The sequence below is a fragment of the Columba livia genome, chromosome 3 (assembly GCF_036013475.1).
Source record: "Columba livia isolate bColLiv1 breed racing homer chromosome 3, bColLiv1.pat.W.v2, whole genome shotgun sequence".
Taxonomy (NCBI): Eukaryota; Metazoa; Chordata; class Aves; order Columbiformes; family Columbidae; genus Columba; species Columba livia.
Genome location: NC_088604.1, coordinates 25,157,344 through 25,177,453, shown reverse-complemented (window position 1 = coordinate 25,177,453; position 20,110 = coordinate 25,157,344). Strand labels below are relative to the sequence as shown.

The 20,110-nt window shown below is 37.5% G+C and overlaps 1 protein-coding gene across 4 annotated transcripts in view; it reads right to left on the bottom strand.

Annotated features, from left to right (window-relative positions):
- Positions 1-20,110, bottom strand: part of AGPAT5 (1-acylglycerol-3-phosphate O-acyltransferase 5) — a 58,909-nt gene that overhangs the window by 18,719 nt on the left and 20,080 nt on the right. For all 4 annotated transcript variants that reach the window (XM_065056064.1, XM_065056065.1, XM_065056066.1 and 1 more), the window contains 3 exons: positions 17,810-17,899; positions 9,877-9,967; positions 570-731 (listed from right to left, as the gene is read on the bottom strand). In XM_065056064.1, coding sequence (XP_064912136.1) covers positions 570-731; positions 9,877-9,967; positions 17,810-17,899 — 343 coding nt within the window. The remainder of the gene's footprint in view (positions 1-569; positions 732-9,876; positions 9,968-17,809; positions 17,900-20,110) is intronic.

Genomic DNA, 20,110 nt, shown 5'->3' with positions numbered 1-20,110 from the left:
TGCAACAAATTTAGCCCATTCTCTTAAAGTACTCTAGATGGCTTAAAATGCTACAGCAGGTAAAGCCCGCTTGCATAAAATGCTGTTAAGCATTTGTAAGGTTACTGGTTATGTGCAGCCATTTGAAAAAGTGCCAGTAAAATACTACTACTACTACTACACATTTTCCATTTAAAATACACACATTTCAGCAATTGCATCACTCATACATGTATGTAGCACAGCACAAAGAATTTAAAATGATACCAAATCCCAGTGCTAGAAGAAACATGAATGTAAACGGGACCTGTTGCCCATGGCCTCAGGTCCATTTTAACTGCAAAGAGCACTAGTATGCAGAATTTGACTACAGAAATGTTCTCTCCATGGAAAAGGAAAGGGAAAGTGAGGGCAGGAATGTCACAGGTAACTATTGCAGAGCCATCACAGATGAACAATGCCCTACCAACATGTGGTAAGATGGCTGATGCACTGTGGAGATCATCTTCAGAGCATGACGAAGTACCTCAAGTTGGTTCCATATATTAACAAGTATCTGGCTGTAGCATGCCTAATATACATCAACTCACCTGTCATAGATGGTGCCAGTTTTCTTTGCCCTTTGTGGTCCACAGTACCTTCATAAGCTACAGTCACATCATACACTGCATCCAGATAGTCTTTCATTGTGTCAATGGCTACATGAGTTGCCTTCACACGTGGCGTCAGCACGTGCTTTAATACAGCAAGTCCTACAGCAGAAAAAAACAAATAAATTACAGTGTTTGGAAGTAAACCGGACCAGATTCACAAAATGGACACCATGCCAGGGAACTTCAGCACCCTCACTCAAAATCACAAAAGGTTTATTTTTAATCTCAGTTCTCAGCGGAGAATGCTCTACTGAGAATATGTAGAAGATGAAACAGAAATCTTAAAGGATATTATCGACAAAAAGGCTGCTCAAGAAGAATCCTTTTTAAAGCTCCTGCTCTAGAAAAATGATGGTTTTAATGTAGCTTATAAGCAATGAAACAGCACTTCTCTTTACCGATTACGTTTGTCCAACTGAGGTAAAAAAAAAAAGAACAAATTAACTCAGAAATACTAAATGCGCAGGACATTGCCTCCTGAAATTCTGCCTCAGAAACAGATTTGGTAGGCAAGGCACGAGCACAGACAATTCTAAGCACACCTAATGCTTATCTGGCATTTTACTTTTAAAGAACAAACCAGTTTTGTCAACATACTGAACCATAATACTGCCCCATGGTAACAGAACAGTGGTTATATTAAACTGCACATGCTTAAACATGATGCCACATTTCTCCAAAGCTACCATGCTTTCAGATTTTTTTTAATTTTCTTTTTTCCTACTATATAGTCTAGCTTTCACTGGATTTTCTTCCTTTTTCTTAATTGTACATTCTGGGATATTAGATATGGTCACTCTGAGGGTCCTCAGTTTAGGGGAGGACAGGCTAAAACAGACTCAGGACAGCTTCAGCCCACTGCACTGACTTGCTGCTACAGAAAACTGGACATCCCGCTTAATCCTCGCAGTCATTTCCCTCACTGCTCTCTTCTGTGTGCTGGTTCCTGTACTCACCTTGTGTTGCTCTGGCAGCCCCCTCCCACCAGCTCATTCAACTCGGCACCCCAGCAGAGAACCAAGCAGGGAGGGGGATAACACAGCACCGAGAACCGACAGCAAGGAAGAAACCTTCTCTGTTTCACTGTGAACAGCCTATTGCAATTGACTTGGCTACTAACAAATCCACAATCATCAAAATCAACTGTTGTCCTTAACCATCTAGGCCACACACACAGATTGGTACATCAAGGACACAAGAATGTCAGGTTTACCAGCACTTCATGAGTCTTAACAACAGCATTTCAAATCCACCTTTGCTTCAGCTGACCATTTCCACCTAGAGCATCCTTAAGCACATACAAATACACTGGGCTCGAAAGTATTCAATTTCCAGAATTTTAATATACAATGACCTTCAAAATGAGAAAACAAACAAGCAAACGAAACACCAAACACATCTATTTTACACTCAGTCAAAAGTGGTTCTGGAAAAAAAATAAAAGCACATATTACACAAAAACATTCACTATTTTGCTCTAAGATCTATACTTTTCATAAAGAGAAGTGTCGGAATAAAATTGCAATTATTCCTTTCTAGCCTTATTTTTCATTGGCTTGCTCTGCAGTCCATTTTTAAAGAACCATCCATTGGTGGCATTGGTTCCTGAGAGATGAAGTAGAATTTTTTCTAAACCAAAGTACTGTGGTATTGCTTTTGATATCTTTCTGTTTGCAAAATCAAGTCAAAAGGTATTTTATTATGTCCTGATTTCATACTGAACTTCACTCCCTTGTTGGGCAAAGCATACTTTAATCTAAAATTATAAAAATATCTACTGAACACTGCAAGATAATTCCAGTTTCTAAACTGCCCTAACATTCTTATATTCAAAACCGTCAGTATCAATCATCATTTTGATTTCCTAATATTTGCTAAGAATCTCCTTGTCTGAACACAGAGGTAAAAAGGTTATTTACTAGAACTCCTTCTGAAGTCATTGTTCTAAGCTTTACTGGCAATGGTGATAACTGTCTATGCAAAATGTTATATGGATCATGAAAATATTTTGAAGCATAACACAGTGGTAGTGTTTTCTTAGCTTGTGAACTGTTACATCAAACAGCTAATTATGTTATGTTTCCAAATGTTTACTCTGTAAATGAAGCACTGAATATTCTAGTGCTGTGTCAGTAATGATATTAGTGTGGACATTCCGCTCAGTGCAAGTCCTGTTGATCCAAATTCCCAAACATATTCTAAAAAACACTGTCATTCCTTTCTTGCCCAAACTAATCTTCTCCTTCACCAAATCATTACTGTGGGGAAGAAAAAGGGAAAATGCGCTTCAGCGAGAACCGAATACTCTACATAAGTTTATTTCAGCATCCAAATTTATTCAGTACTGAGCTTTTTGAATCTACCACCAGTTTTGGTGATGGTGACAACTCGTGAAGCTCAAAAGCAGAATAAGCCCCTCTTATTCTACATGCCACCAGTGAATTCTTGAAGGCTTAAGTGAAAAATGAGTATGCATCTAATTAAAATCAATAAAGTCCATAATCCGTTATTCAGAAACACTGTAGTGCATGACAAACATGCAGCAACAAAAGTTCAGCACTTCCTTTTAAATAATCTGTTTTATAAAAATATTAACCACACATTCTTGCAATTGCTTTATGATCTTTGCTAAAATCAACATAACAGAATTTAAACTCAAGTAGTTACAGTATAGTTACCTTGGCAAGCTGTCTGCATCCAATTCACAAAACGCACTGTGCTTAAACTGTTTTTAATGTTGTGCAATACTAAGTTAGGACTCTCTGTGAAAGTATTTGAGGTCATGAGATTTTACTTCAAATGCCAAAGAAAATGAACTAGATGTCTAATAATGTAATACTCTACCTTAAAACACTACAGCTTTGCTCTTCTATACTAGCTAGCTTTTAAGTGATAAACAGACTTTAAAAAAAAAGAAAACAATGTGAAAATCTGAAGAAATATGGTGAGCAATAGTACTTCAAATATCACATGTTTACTAAACTATAGTAAGATGCAGAAAAACTTCAAAAAGTCTGGAAGAAAACTGAACAAAATGAAGTAAGGTTTCAGTTTGGTAAGTACAGAGGCTCAAATCATTAACATCTATAGAACTGAATTTTTCATCTAAATACAAAAGAACAAAACCTGCCAAAACAAACATTACTTATCTAACCTCTCAGGGTAAAGTTACATATATAATAGCTGAGTACAACTCTATGGAGAAGATCTCTCTTCCTCTTCCCTTCATCCAGGCCAAAAAAAAAAAATCACAGAGCTGTTTGGTGCAGGCAGACCACCTACATTTTCAGACTTGGACTCCATTAGTCATATCTGTACTCCTGACATGTGTACACACCACATTTTAAAACGAAAACAATTAAAAACTAGCTCTAAATTAAGAATACCCTATGCATATTACATTAGCATTACCACATTTCATCAACAAAAGTCATGTGCTCACTGAAAGCGGCTGTCAGAATTTGTTTAAGACCACATTACTTTACAGTAATAAACAAAAAAAAATGGAAGGGTAAAAAAAAATAATAAATCAATTAATTGATTTCAACACCAATTAGATCTTTCCTTCCTTTATTTTCCTTTTTCATGTGTGCAGGAGTGACACTAGACTGAAAGCTCTGCAGCTACCTGGGGTGTCCTGAGTACTCACCCAACACTGAGCTCCCACCAGCCTTCTGGAGCATCCCCAGTGCTGGAAGCCTTACTTAGTGGAACCAGAGTCCGGAGTCAGACTTACAAAACCAGCTGTGGTGGGAGAGCTCATCCACCTGTATGCTAGTATTCCATTATTTTACATACATAGGACTCAGCTGACGATAGTATTAAAAAAATTGCAAGCTTTTGAAAAAAGTGTTTTCTATTTCCATGCACTTAAGCACAAGAAACACAACTAATCTCCTCAAAAATAACATGACCAGCCCACAGCAAAACACAGGAGACAGCACACTTTGGGACACTTACTTCTGTGATTGGCCTCCACATAAATACCGGGTAGCTTCTTGCTTTCCTAAACTTAATTTCCTAAGGATAATTTTTTAATAACAGAAATCCGTTCTTCATCCTGATGCTACCCCTCTCAAATGCTGCTCAAGCTCCGCTGCCCACTCTTTTTAAAAATTATATTCTCCATTCCACATATCACTGTGCACTTCTACATCAAGCTTGCTTACATGAAAGTATGCGGAAAAAATATCAACAAAAGCTCTTTTATTAGAGACCATTCCAAATAACATTTATGGATACTAAATACTTTAGATTGCTTTAAAACACAAGCTAAACCCAATGCCAAGATCTAGAAAGGAAACATTTTTTATTATCTCAGTTGAAATAACTCTTTTACATGACCTGTAAAAGCAATTTTGAGATAAGCATATTCTGCATGTACAAACAGCAGAAAGCACTATACTAGTCAAGATAAACTTAGTATTACAAAACATTTACATTTTCAACTTTTTTGCATAAAAACAAGGGGAGATAATAAATGAATACCTGAAATGTTTGCTTGATTAAATGACCTTTGTTAGAAATCAAACACTAATACAAAATTCCCTAAGTGCCTTTCACCAGGGAAGGCAGTTTCGTCTTCACTCAGCAAAAGCAAGGCAAGTTAAATTTAACAAGCTTCCTACCCCTTCCTAGTTAGTAACATTAGAAGTAGGAGGGCTTTGGATTACTCCTATTTATTTTCCATTTTTTAACATGTCATTTCTTAACATTTGGATAAAATCAATATTCTAATAAACCTAAAAAATGTATGGTTGTTTGGAACATTATAGAGGTCTAACTACTAGAAAATTATCAGAAATCTATACATATATATTTTGTGAACGTACAAATGGAACAAATTTTATACCAGAAGCCGGTACCAGAAAACAGTAACATATCTTGTGGGCTTTATAGAAATTGTGTTCTATAGTCCAGTACCATTAAAAAGACCCAGCCTTAAAAGATTTACAGTTCGAAATAAGGACATAAAATAAAAATTACCGCTTTTAACATTATGACAAGATTAGAGTTGAATCCCTATGAAAACACGAGTGCCACCTACATATTATAATTTCCCAGACTCAGAAACTCAATTCCACTGACTAGTGGAAGAATCACTGCACAGGTAGGTCAACCGAATAATTACATCAGATTTTGAAGACATGAATCATGTTAGCTGACTACTCCATACAATGGAAAACTAAAGCAAACTCCTAGCTAAGAATACTGACTATGTATTGGAAGTTGGAAGGCAAAAGCTCAGGACAAAACACATGCTGTCACATTCTTAGATCTTTGAAAGAGCAGAGGAAGAAATATTTAATTTCTATATGAAAATCATACAAGATGTCCCATTAGAAATACGAGTCACCAACCACACTGAAACACAGAGAGAGTCCATCCTGGCAGCAATTGCTGGAATCACCTCACACAGCCACCAACCTTAGATCAGGAGGGAACAACTAGGTGTATTGGATACATGGCACATATCCCCATCAGCTTGGAAGTGGGGCTTTCATTTGCCTCTGACAGAAATGAGAAAACCTGACACTTGTCTTCATCTGATACTCTGTCAGCAATGCTTATGGAGTTTGCTGTGACCGAAACCCCAGCAAATATTGCTATTTTGGCCAACAAAGACACATATTTGATTCATTTTCTCAGCTCCCCAGAATATAACTTGTTCCAGGAAACTCCTGCATTAGTCCTACCACCAATAACCAAACAACTTAGTTTTACACAGGTAACTTTTACTTTTGTTTTTAAACTTCAGGAAGTGAATTTTTCCCAATGCAATCAAACAAATATATTTTAAGTTTAAAATGCTTCCTATTCTATCCTGGGTAAGAATCTAAAGCAATTGGAATTTATGTGTATAGAATGAGTAATCTTTAGTTTCTGAGGGTACTAGCATTTCCCTTAGATGACAGCATTCTCAGTTCATCACCATAAAACCAGTTTTCCTGGAAATATGCAATTATCTTTATCTCACTGAATACAATTGTGGACAGAGCTTACAATGGTGTTCAAATCTATCAGTGCTGATGGCTGACAGACAGGTGTCAGTCTCCAACATAAAAATCATGAATATTAACGCCTTTATCTCTAGATGTTTTTGGCATTCTTTGGTTTTAACAAACAAAAACCTAGCAGCAGTACATTCAACTTGAACTTGTAGTTAATGACAAATTTGAAAGACCAGTCCATGGATTTAATTTTTGACGACATATATCCTTTATTACCTTCTAAAAATAGCAAGACAGCACACAGTCGTACCCCTTCCCTAGAAGTTTTTCTGTGCTTTATAACCTTCAGTCTCAACTTGTTTGTACCCAGATCTGTTTGATCTGCCCTGTGTGTTTGATTTGAATGTGTTTCAGAAAGAGATAAACCATCTGCCCTTGCTAGGATTCAAGAATTTGTGTAGATCCCAAGTACTATGGCAGAATGAACTGCAACATGAAGCATTATCAGTATTTTAAAAAGTCGCTGGTCTTTCAAGTGTGACCTCAATCACCTTTACATTCTTTTGCTGTTTGGTAGCCTTCCATCCTATTCACAGACAGATAAGATTTATTTATACATTCACATGAATGAGGAAAGACTCAATACTTGAAACCAGTAATGTAGAAAACTCCTTTGGATGTGAACCTAAGCCTTTTTTTAAAAAAATTTTTTCTTGAACTGGTCCTATGACCAATTGAAAAGAGGCAGTAACTGTCCAAAATTGATGTTTACCTAAAAAGAACATGAAGATATGACATGCAGCTCATCAGCTGGTCACACTAAGACCAGGTAATTAAGTTCAGTCCAATAATTCTGCTTAAACCAATGAACCTTCTGTAGAAGAGAATATTAAAGTAAATACAACCCCCCCAAAACCCTTTCATACTTCTCTCTCTGCAAAACTACTAAAACACATAAACACACGTCAAAAACAGTATTTCAGACAGCATGATAAACATGAGTTATGCTTGTACTCCAGGAATAGCTTTGTTATCTTTGAGTACAGTATCTCTGGTCCTAGCACCAATGTGAAATTTAATTCTTCTTAATTAAACCACTTTTTCCAATATTACACTTGCACCATTCTCTCAACATAAAATTGGACAAAAATATAGGAAGAAAATTATAAAACTTACATTTAAAGGTATAAAACAAACAAAAAAATTCCCCTACATGACTGTAAAGCTCACACTAAAGTGCTGTGCTCTGTTACAAACATACGAAGATCACAAGACTAGATTATCAGACTTCTTTATATCCCCATGAGGAATGATGCATTGATGTTAAACTGTACGTTAGAGTACATCCTGATTCCTCTGACTGGCAGAACTACAGGGCATTACATACTTTTCTAAAACTGTAGGAAATAAGAAGCCTACAGGCTCTTTTAGACAAGCATGCAGGTTATTAGGGCCACAGTTCAGAGGTGTACATGGCAGCGTCAGGTTAATGGTTGGACTCGATGGTCTTAAAAAAAATTATTCTAGGACACTAAGCGTTTTTAGTTCAGCTCAGCAGTGTCACGTAACAGCCCTCGCACGCTTGTGAGGAGCGGGGCCAGCACTGCATCTCCACGCGACCAGCTGGTGAGGAGCTTGGTCCCAGCTCCCACGCTGCAGCCCCAGCACGTGGCCAGCAGCCAGGACTGCGGTGGCACTGGGGCTGCTGGGTGGAAGCTGCAAGTTAGAATCGTTTGGTACGTGGCTTTCAGGGTCAGCCACCCCTGCTTCTCAGCACACCCGGGCAAGGGATGCTCAAATTCAGGCAAATATCCATCTTGGCATGAACACGCAGGGGAGAAGGGTCCCATACAGACTGCTTTCCATCCTCTCTATGTAAGAAGCTGAGGAAAGATCAACAAACAAATAAATTTAACAGTGGGGAAAAGTAGATCAAGAGGATTCTGCACTAGAATTGGAGATGCTTCCTGTTTAATAAATATTTGTCTTTAGAGTTTTTAAAAGGAGTAACCCTTACATAACAAAAGCAGACCAATACCAGAGAGAAAAGCACTGGAATTAAAAAAAAAAAACAAAAACCAAAAACAACCAACAAAAAAACCACAGGTGCTCTTGAAAGCACAAAACCAACGTTTTACTGTTTTGCAGATTGTAGAGATATAATTAACAGGTTTATTAAAAAGATAAAGACAAGACCTCTTTCTTTTCCCTAAAAAAGTAGGAGAGAATAAAAAAAAACAACCAACCTATCAAACACCCTCTTTGAACTCTCAAAGAACTGCACCAGCCTAAATGAAACATTTGACTTTCATTTCCGACAGGAAACTAAAGCAATGAATAAATACATTATGACTTAAGCTCTCCTGCTCATACACGCAAACAAATTCCATTCTTCCCAAGGAGAAGCAAAGCATATATCCTTTTGGACAAGAGCTAACAATGCTTAATAGCTTGACGATATCAACAGGCTGATTCACAGACTTGTGAATTCATTTCAGTGTGTCACATAAATGAATTTACCAGACCTATTTGTTATTCTTTGTTTACCTTCAGGGTGAATTATTTCACTTTTGGTCAACAGGAAAAAACAAAACCAGGAAACATGTTCACTGAACTGTTGGACTTAAAAGTTAACGTCTATTGTGCATACGATGTGAAAAAAAATGAAAAACCTTGGGACATTAAGATTTCTTGCAAGCCTTTCCAATGATGAAGTAATTCCATCTGTGGCTACAGAGACAACGCCAACAATCAAAGTGACTACAGAATAAAGTTCAATCAAGGAAGGGTGAGACTGAAAGGTGAGAGAGGAAAAAAAAACCAAGAAGTCATGGCAGTGCTAACAGTAATTAAAAATCAAGTGATAGAAGACTTTATTTTAAGGCACGACAATCTCTATGCAAAACATTCTTTATACGGAGTAACAACTGTAATTGGAGTTATAATGTCAACTTAGATAGAATGGTGCCCTGACCCAGTGTAGGCGATTTGTATGTCCCTGAAGGAGCAAGAAGTGTCCATAAATACACAGATATAAACAGAATCTAAAAAGAGCTTTCTTCAGAATTAATACTCTTGCACAATGTGAAACGCATGAAATGTCTGTATATGTGCTACTCTCATCTTACTCTGTGGTAAGAGAAACACTGGCTTATGCTATTCTAACCCTGAAGTATCAATCAGGCAGGCTTAATAGTTCAACTACGGTGAGATCACCTTCATATTATGTAACAATTTAATAAGAGATGTTAACACCATAACAAAAGAATTATTTCAAAACTATTTTTGCTTACCTTCCTTTTCAGCAAATGATTGACTATCTGCAATGACTTTTGGTATTTCTGGATTGTAACGAGTCCCCTCTGGAAAAATCACTAAATACATCTGTGGGATTAAAAAGAAACAAAACATACAAGTTCTTCTAATGAATGTAAGCTGATTCCTTTTGCAGAAATAATCATCACTTCATAGGTCCATCTTGTATTTAATTCACACCATTGATTACTGTAAGGATGCAAAGAAAATCAGAATACTTGAGTTAAAATTTCTTAGCTCTAAGAAACTTACTTTTTAAGGTTCAAAATCATTTTATTTGAATGTTCACCATAGAAGGTTTGCCCAGGTGATTTAGGAAGGGAGACAGCACACATCAATAAAAGTGAGCAAGTCAGAAGCACCCAATATCAAGAAGAGTATAGCTTTTGTTAAGTGAGATAACAGGTGATTTTGAAAAGACAGTCAAGTATGTCATAGACAACCTACATTTTTTTTTAATACTGATCTTGCATCTAGTCTTTCCTTAAATTGATATTTCAGTATAATTCCATTCATAACAAAAAATACTATTAATTAAAATGATAGATCAGCCACTTTATGTGCCTTTATGCATCTCACTGTATTACATATGAAATATACTATGAACATAAACTCATATTTTAGCATAATTCAAACTTTAAAGCCACATTCCTTTAAGCATGCATATCTGCAAGGTTAGATTTCCCAAGTAAATCAGTTTGCTTGCCTGTTCAGCAACAACTGTCTATGGGCTCTCAAATCTTGACACAGGTAAAGGTTGCCTGAATATCTACATACATGAGTGCAAAATTATGTACCCAAATAGAAGCAGTCAAATTTGATGAATTTTCCAACTGTTTTTGAAACAGAACAGAGGTTTCCAACTCTCTCTTTTTTCTGGTGTGTGTCTTGCATAACCTCCTACATACAAAGTTGATGTAAAGCATCACTCAAGCAGTGAAACTTTCATACTGGGGGCTTATCTGCAGAAGAAAAGGCTGCAGCCACAAATGGTAATGAGTGTGGAGTTGAACAAGACACATCCACACATACTGTGTCTAGACTAAGTACTTAATTTGCTATCTTAGCAGAAATGAGTCTCAAGAAATATTTGAAAGAAAAAAAAAAAAGAGATAGTGGTTTACAAAACAGTCCAAGGAGGATTATCGGTCAGTACAAGACGACACTGACAAGTGGGAATACACATCATCAAAAGATGCAAAGCTAAATAAAAACTCAGAAGGAAACACACAGGGACATAACTTTGTGCTTCTAGCCCACCAAAAAATGAAGTGTGCTGGTATTTGCACTTAATGATTGCAGAACAGCTAGAGAAAAGGCTGAATGCAGGAAGACCCAGCCAGTGAACTCTCCAGAATCACTCCACAGTGAGGAAGGTTGAAAGATGTGCTAAAATGCAGAGGACGGAAGAAATCTAGGAACTGTGTCAACCAGGGAAGCCAGCAGGGGATAAAGAGAGAGCACAATTGAGTACATAGCCTAGAATCTGGCAGAGGAAAAAGAAGAAATTATAAAATATTAAGAACGGTAAAATGGTGTCAGTAGAGGGAAGTAAGCAGAGCTAGAGGAAAGGCTGTACTCATCATAGCACATTTGGGGAGGAGGAAAACTGGTGGATTGCAGAGGCAGGTGAAGTCCAAGAAAGATGAGGACTGGCAGAAACCCAAGATGCATCCAGGCTGGGTGGGCAGAGAACAAAAGAAATGGGTTTAAGAGGCAAGGTGCTTACTTTTTTCTAACATGACAGTAGTGTAAGCACAGGGACAAGTACAGGAATCCTTAGACCCAGCTGTAGTCCACACTTCCCCAGTCATGTATACACTTAAATATCTCAACAGTGTACTTTATAGATTAAGTGACTAAGTAAAACTTTTCAAAGTTAGCTGGAAAGGGCATAATATTCAAATCCAGATGCATTTTTTCTCATAAATGTGCTTATATTCAAATCACGTAATTTGCATCCTTAAAATGGTATTCCAAGATGAGGCTCCTCGCCCCCCCCCTCGTTAAAGACTGAATGCTCAGCCTCAAAGGGTGATGCAGTGGCTGCAACAGGTGGCAACTGGCAGAGCAAAGAGAAGGAAGCACATAGCACAGGAATATTATTCTTGGTACAGAGATCAGCACTTAAAAGCATGCAACAATATTACTGGTCTTCAAAGCAGATAATCAGGCACTGAAAGCCGATTATACAACAGGAATAGTATCTACTTACTCCAGTCCTACATGTGTAACACAAAGCAGGGGCTGAAATTATATTCTAATTATCCTTGTGAAGCTCTAAAACAGAAGCAGCCGAACAGGTTTGTTAAGCAGAATCTGAATTGAAAGCATCCCAACAAGATGGAGAAGCTTTAAATTCAGCACACATAAACCTAGTATGCAGCTCATTAGGGCTACTTTACCAGAGTAAAATTCATGAATATAAATAGATGTCCTGCTTATACTCACGTATAGTTCTGCAGAAGACAAATACACTCTGCCAGTACAATTCAGCCCATCCAATCTACTTGTGTGACTGGCTTTTCTCTTCTCCCACCATGGGCAGCAGAAGCTAAATCCTTAAGCACTTTTTGCAAAGATTACAAGAACTACAACTCTCTAAGATTTTAATAACTAAGCTCCCCTGAACTTGGATTAAGAACTGTTGAGTTGTAGAAGGATTTTAACTGCCTAGAAACACTACCTCCAGCTAAAACAATTTTTTTTTTTCATACAGAATTTTTAATTTAGGCCAATTAGCTACATAAACTTTTATGTAGCTAATTGGCCTAAATTAAAAATTGCAGTCACTTTAAGACAGTGACTGCAAAGTACAGCACTTGCATTCAAAATGAAACAAAAAAAATTGCATTTCCACAGTCCCCAATTCATTGATGTACCAGTTTTAACCCAAGCAGAGTAGGTCCCTGTGTTCAGTTACATGGTACTTTCATACCTGTTTCTATGTAATGGGTGGGTGTCAATACACTCGCTATCTCTCATCGATTCGAAAACTTCAAGTAATGGATAAGGATTCATTTAGTTGAGCCCTACTGGTTCTTGTTGGAGCCAGAAAACCAGAAAAGAGGCAGCAGTTACCCACAGAGTGCCCAGCATAATGTCAGTGAACTTGCCACAATCCACAAATGAAATAAATAGATGATGATAACTGTTTTCATCCGACCAACAACTATATGCATTTCCCCAGTGCTGTCAAGGTCTCCCAGGCAAAAATAAATAGCAAGGGCACCAAGAGGGGATGTGCTTACAGAGGAAGGAGTCATTGAGACAGAGCAGGGTGCCACAAAAGGAGCTGGTATAGGTGGAGCAGGAGAAAGGGGTAGGAGACAACACACAAGTCCCTGAAGTACAGAACAAGTCAGCCCAGGTACCGTAAACATAGACCAAGATGCAATAAAGAGAAAAACTGTTCAGGGTCAGGGCTTTGGAGGGTGTCCCAGAGACAGTAGGTGCCACTGTAGAAAAACACAGGGCATCAAGAAGTGGTAACTACTGGCTAAAGAGATCTGGCATTTACTGTGCTGTTCCTGGGTGAGTGACAAGGGGAAAACAATTAAATGTTTATTTACAATTATATGAAACAATGCATTTGCTTAGTTTTACTATTATTATTCCATCCTGATAACTAGACAGATTCATATCTGAATCCATTTAGACCACTGCCTAGAAGATATGCTTCTGGTGAACTGGATGAGAAGCACTAATACTCAGATGAATAAACGAAAAAAGATATGGTATGAGAAAGCATATCTGGTATAACTGGAACAAAATACAAAAGGTTATACGAAAAAAGCAGGCAAGGGCATATAGGATTTAAAGTTGTCAGAGATTTGAAAATTAGTAACTAGGACAAAATGATTACATTAAGCCTTACAGCAGTTGTATCAATGTATCCATCCCCTCCAGGTTTTTACTGTTTGATTGGCACTGCTTCACATGAAAAAGATTTATTCTGTGACTAAATGAATGACAAAAAAAGAAAACAGTAACCAGCTAAATATTTGCTGTACTAGGTTAAATCTCACATATCAGAATGCAGATTTCCTACTCTTATGCATGATAAAGAGTAACTTAAGTTACATTTTCAGTTATAAAACTGAATGTTTTGCTGTTGAGAAGAGTGAACTTTGTAAAACAAGCAGATTGAGTGTATCAAGTGCTGGCCAAATATATTGTTACAATGAGAAATGTGTTTATTTGTTACAGCTTACATTAAAACAACATTCACACAAAAGCGTCCTTCAAACCATGTGACAGTCTCAGCTCTCACAAAAAGACATAAGATTACAATTTGCTAACAATCAGCCAGATTTCATGTCATTTTAAACAAAATCACATTGTTTCAACTGAGTTTTTCCAACAAAAGGCCTAATAGCAAACCATTCGAGAGTGCAGTTCAATGACGGTTTGAGAAGCAAAATAATTTCCAGAAAGAAATAAGAAAATTTATTAGTTCAAAATCTCCACTAAGAAAACACAGATGGAACAGCATTTCAGTCTAGTGCCAGTTTTGTGCATGTCTAACATTTCTGCTCTGCCTCTTGGAAGAAGGCTGGGCTGACTGCGGAGGCAGAGCAGGAAAAGGGGCTGGTTTCAGGCAGGCAGGTGGGTAGAAGTCATAGGACAAGACGCCATCCACTGCCCCAACACAAAATAAAGCATACCAGATCACCAGCCCAATTCTGCTGTGACTGTAGGGGCCAAGAGACAGCCTTGTTTTTCATGTCCATGTTCCACCTCCTATTTACTTTTCATTACAAAACAAAACAACCAACCAACAAAACACCAGTACGTGACATGAGGCAGTAAAACAGCTAAAGGCCTCACTATCCTAATGAGAACAGAAGACTGGTTCTGCCTTCCTACACGTCTTCAGCTTCTTAATAGGAACAGGGATGGCTCCAGACAGACTGCACATTAATCAATTGGATTCTTTTGTTTAAAATGTATGTGGAGAAAAAACTGTAACTACTAAAGTCACCCTTAACACAGATTCCCGTCTATCTCCTCTCTATTGGCATATAACTTAGCTGCTCAAAGGCAAGCTTTTCTCTAACACTACATTAAAGAACTCCACCACATTCTCACAGAATGACCGAGCAACAACAGGGGCTCACTAAACTGAGGAAAAGCTCACCCTGAGCACTAGTGTCCCGTGCATAAATTTTAATAAAAATTCCAGAGCAGTAAATTCATTATTTTTGCATGAAGTTGATGAGTTCGGGGAATACTTGCTTTGCTGATTAAAACGTCTTCATTTTAAAAGCAATATGGTTGCTTGTTAATGTCCTCCTAAGTTGCAGATCTGCAAAGTTTCTTCGTGAATAATGCAGTAAGGACACAGGTTATCACATTCTTCTCCCAGTAGTAATTGTGGGTTAAAGGGCATTTACAGCATCTACATTTAAATTCTCAGTTAAAGTGGATAATAGAAAGTTTAGTCTTCTCTCAGATGACAACTCAATGGTCTGTCTCTTTTGCCCCAGCAGATGTAAACATTTTTCTCAGTAAATAGGCTTTGGACAACTCTGGTTTTGTAAAACTTAAGTGTCACTTCCTATATGGTTTGTCTGAAAGAGATTTAAAACAGAATGCATTTCTGTAGCAGTTCCACTTATTTCTCTTCTATACTGCTACCCTAGATAATACGAGGAAAATGGCAACAACTGCCTGGTAAGCACGTCCAGGTTCTGTGTCCATTTCCAACACCACTGAACTCCCAGATGGCCAAGTTACACCAAGAACCAAATGTACTCAAGTGGTCCCAAGCTCATTTGGCATTAGCTTAGCTAGGTTAGGTACAGGTTTCCAATCCACAGACAACAGAGGAGGGAGAAATAAATAACAGAATCACAGAATCATTTCAGTTGGAAGAGACCCTCAGAACCATAGAGTCCAAACATAATCTAACTCTGGCACTAAATCATGTCCCTGAGAACCTCATCTAAATGCCTTTTAAACAGCTCCAGGGATGGTGACTCCACCACTTCCCTGGGCAGCCTGTTCCAACGCCTCACAACTCTTTCCGGGAAGATTTTTTTTCCAGAAAAAACAAAAAGGCCTTCTGGCTTTATTGACTATATTAATCATATGTAGACTTTCACCATGGAAAGCAGAACCCACAGTAGATGTAGCTTTAAAGAAAGGCTTTATGCTTAAACCTCCCCTTACATTGTGACTGGGCTAAAACCACACACTAGCCTGTCCAGTCAATTTATAGCACTGGAGCAACACTGAACATTAATTTGCAGGTTTCCAAAGAGATACAGAATTAGATGAGTTTCTAGGCACATATTCGTAAGATTGTATTAAAAAAATGCATTCAATTAGTCTATAAAGCAGACTAATTTAACGCAGAGTTCAAACCAAGACTCTCATCACAATCAAAATCTCATGATAATAATAAAGTCCTGCATTTTAAGGGGTGCAGAGGGAAGCCAGAAAGCCGTAATCACCCAGAAACAGGCTCTTTGGCTAGCAAGAAATCCATGGGCCTAAGCAGGAAAACACCCTGCTGGGATAATTCATCCCAACTGACCAAAGCAAACTCAACCAGCACTCTGCAGGGGGAGCAATTGCTTAGGGGGATGACTACAAAAATGTTTCATACATCCTGCAATTTCTCTTTGTTTATTTCATTACACCACAAGTTTTACAGAAAGAATCTTTGCTCCTGACATACAGAAAATGACTTGATGCAATGCAACCTTTCACACCCCAGGACCCTCACTGGTAAAGCAGACACAAGTTACCACTGATGAATATGACCATCTTCTCCATGTGGAAATCATTAGATTAGATACTGGATAACAAAAGTTTAATTGCCATCATAACTTATACGCTAAAAACTAGAAATAGATCCACTTTCTTATCTTCATTAAAAACAAACAAGAAAAACCCCTGTGTTCATGCTAAATCTTATTTCAAGACAAAATGAGTTTGAGCACTGTCTTAAACAGCAATGCTTTACTCATTTAAGTCTCTCAGGAAGCATAAGGCCAGTTTACTTTTTCAACAGGCACATGCACACATAAACACACTATCTCCAAAAAATAAATAATTAAAAAAATACTATTAATGAAGGTCAAAACAAGCTATGCGTTCCTTTTACCCAAGCATCAGCTTATAAAAGGTTTGCTACTTGGTATTTGGAGTGGCAAGTCCTAATCACATCATTTGAAATAAAATGAAAGCATAACTGTTCTACATCAAGGCTTGCTGAGTTAGTTTTCTTAAGTCTAGCCAAAAAAACGGAAAACATTGTAATGAACAGCAAGTAATGGAAGCAAAGCACAGTGATTTTAACCGCTGAGCCACAAACCATACAGGGAGTCATGAGAAAAGTCACTTGGCACTAATAATCATTCTTCAAATAGAAAATTATCAAGAGTTTGGATTTTTTGTTATTTTTTTGTTATTTTTTTTTCCTCCAGGCACTGCCATTAAAAATGATTGATCAGTGGGATGACTAATTAAGATGTAGTAAGAATAGTTCTTGACTTTCAGAAGATCAAACAACTGGTATTCTACAAAAATACCAGTCTCTGACAAAAATGCAGTAGTCAAAACGCTGTCTTTTTAAACACAGGGAACACTGACAGTGGTTTCTCAAGGAAGGTGCTGCAGCTCAAGTTCTAAGATTTGGTCCAGGTCCCCAGTACTTTCTACAGACAGAATCACAAAGTTTGTATCATTCATAAAGGACTAGTCAAATTTTCCTAAGTTTAATTAGAGGTATCACTCTAATCACAGAAAGTAAATGTAAAAATATAGAAAAAAAAAAACAAATCCATGATTACTGTCTTGGAGTTTGTAGCTATCAGGCATGGCTCACTTCTTCAATAAGCCCTTACCACTAGAAAAGTCAAAGAAATGAGGAAAAGGGGGGAAAGGAATATATAATCTTACCGGAGTCTCAGCTTTCATCTGGGCCCGCAACTTCTCTCTCATTTCTTTTTCATTGAATTTGGCACTTCTTTTTACATAAACTCCTCCATGCTAACAGAGGGAGAAAAAAAAAAAAAAGTTAAATATTTAAGTAGTTTAACATAGAATAGTTGATAGAAGAAAAACAAGACTACAGTGACAAGTCACCTTTATGATTCATGCTGCAAATTGCCCACAAGATGTCTTCTCCTAGGATGAAACCACTTGAAACTAATTTTACATTTTCATATACTTAAGGTGACAAAATCTGTTTAAAAAAGATCAGATTAAAACAAACAAAAACGACAAAACCAAAACTAAAACAACAAAACCAAAACTCAGAAGAACAACATAAGACACAAAATGCCTTGTTTAAAAGTGTCAAATTAGTTGAAAGGTGGCATTGGAACAGACTCCAGGGATCTACCTGTTCCCAACAACACCACCAAGCAGCTTAATTTGTACGTCAAGGGAAAAGTCACACAACTGAAGCTACTCACACAGAAGTACTTACAGGTCAATGTTTTCAATTTTATGTGTCTGCTCTTAAATACTGACCAATGCAAATCCCGGAATTTAAAGTATTGTACCTCTACATACAAAATTTATGAATAGCACAAAAGTAGTTTGGTCTTGAAAACGTCCATCACTTTATCAGAGAATCAAACTTTTAATAACGAAGTCATATAGCACACACAAAGCAGGTTATAAAGAAATAAAATATGCCTCATCACTTCTGTCTTCCATTACTTTATCTACAGCATTGCTACAAAAGGATGTAAAAACTGCTCCACAATGAACTACTAATACAATGAATTCTGAAAAAAAAAAAAAAAAATTCTATAAATATAGCTACTTTTGTTTTTAAAATACATTGTTTTCATGGATTTTCTAAATGATTGCTTAACTTGGTAATACTCTTTTCTGCCCACTCTTGACTGTTGTCATTGGAATTTGTAAGATAATTTCTGTCCGTTTATGCTTTTGCACACTCTTAACAGAGAGGTGACGGTAAGATTAAAACTACTAAGAGCTGAACCTCATTTAAATGTCTTATCTTAGGAAAAGATACAGTACATTGCAGAAATAGGATGGGGGTATTTCATTTGCATGGTATGAACAGGACTAAAGTTTGAGGAGTTAGGAGGAAGCGGGCAAAAGAGGCGGTTATGCAAAGTATTTTCAGTCTTTGGTTTTCATGGTGTGGAGGGATGGCCAAACAGCTGCTTAGCTAGTGGTATCTGATGTGACTTTTAAGTTGCTCTCCAAAAGCTGCAGTGAAAAGGAACAGAAAGTCAATAGTACATTAACTCCCCATTAAATATTCTGTCTTAGCATTATTGTCTTGTTCCCTTCCAAGGTGAAGCAGCCAGATGCACCACCCATCTGTGCCCTGGTGGCTGGCAGGGCACCAAAGCCAAGAACAGACCCACCAGTTCACCCAGCTTGGCCTTCAGCAGGCTGGAGCATCCTATCAGCACCATCCCACGAGCCATTTACCAGTCCCGAATAGATCACGGAATGAGCAGAAAAATGCTCCCTCAGCTGTGCGGCAAGCAGAGAGCCACATGTTATCTACACACCCCACATACAAGACTGTTTTAAGATCTGACACCATTAAAGAGAAGTAGAAGTCTTATTCTGTACAGTGACACCACAACAGCCACTTCCAGGAAGGGCAAACTCAGTTTGGTATGAGAAATAATGAATCTACTGTACAAGACTTCTCTGTAATTGGTAAGTCATTCTCTGTGAGCTCAGCTAAGTCAAGCTTTGATAAATGAGAGAAGGCTGAAATCAAAGTCTTCCCTTATCTATCAAATTACTAACTGGCTGCAGTGACCTGGGAAAATACTGAACCACCTTTTCCTTGTTTAATTTGTGAGCTTGGAGAGATCAAGTTACTGCTGTACAGTTTGCTTAACACAAATAGTCAACACAACACAACACCAAAGACAGGTTTGGTGTCCCACTTCGGACTTTTTAATGCTCCAAAAGAGATTTGTATTTCTCAAGTAAATCTGTAAGAACGGACAAACAACACATTATAAGATCACCATTTGCTGCATACAACCCAGCTACATCAATATGTCAGCTCCCCTGTAAGCACAGGGTTACAAAGCTAAAGAGAAGCAAGATATTTGAAGCTAAATATTTGGCTAAAATTCAGTAACAACCTAAAGGGTGCACAAGCTGATGCTGAATAACAGAAAACAAAGACATACTTCCTATGTTAAAAAGTCAAGCAAACTCTAGGATATCAAAAACGTTTATCAAATTTAC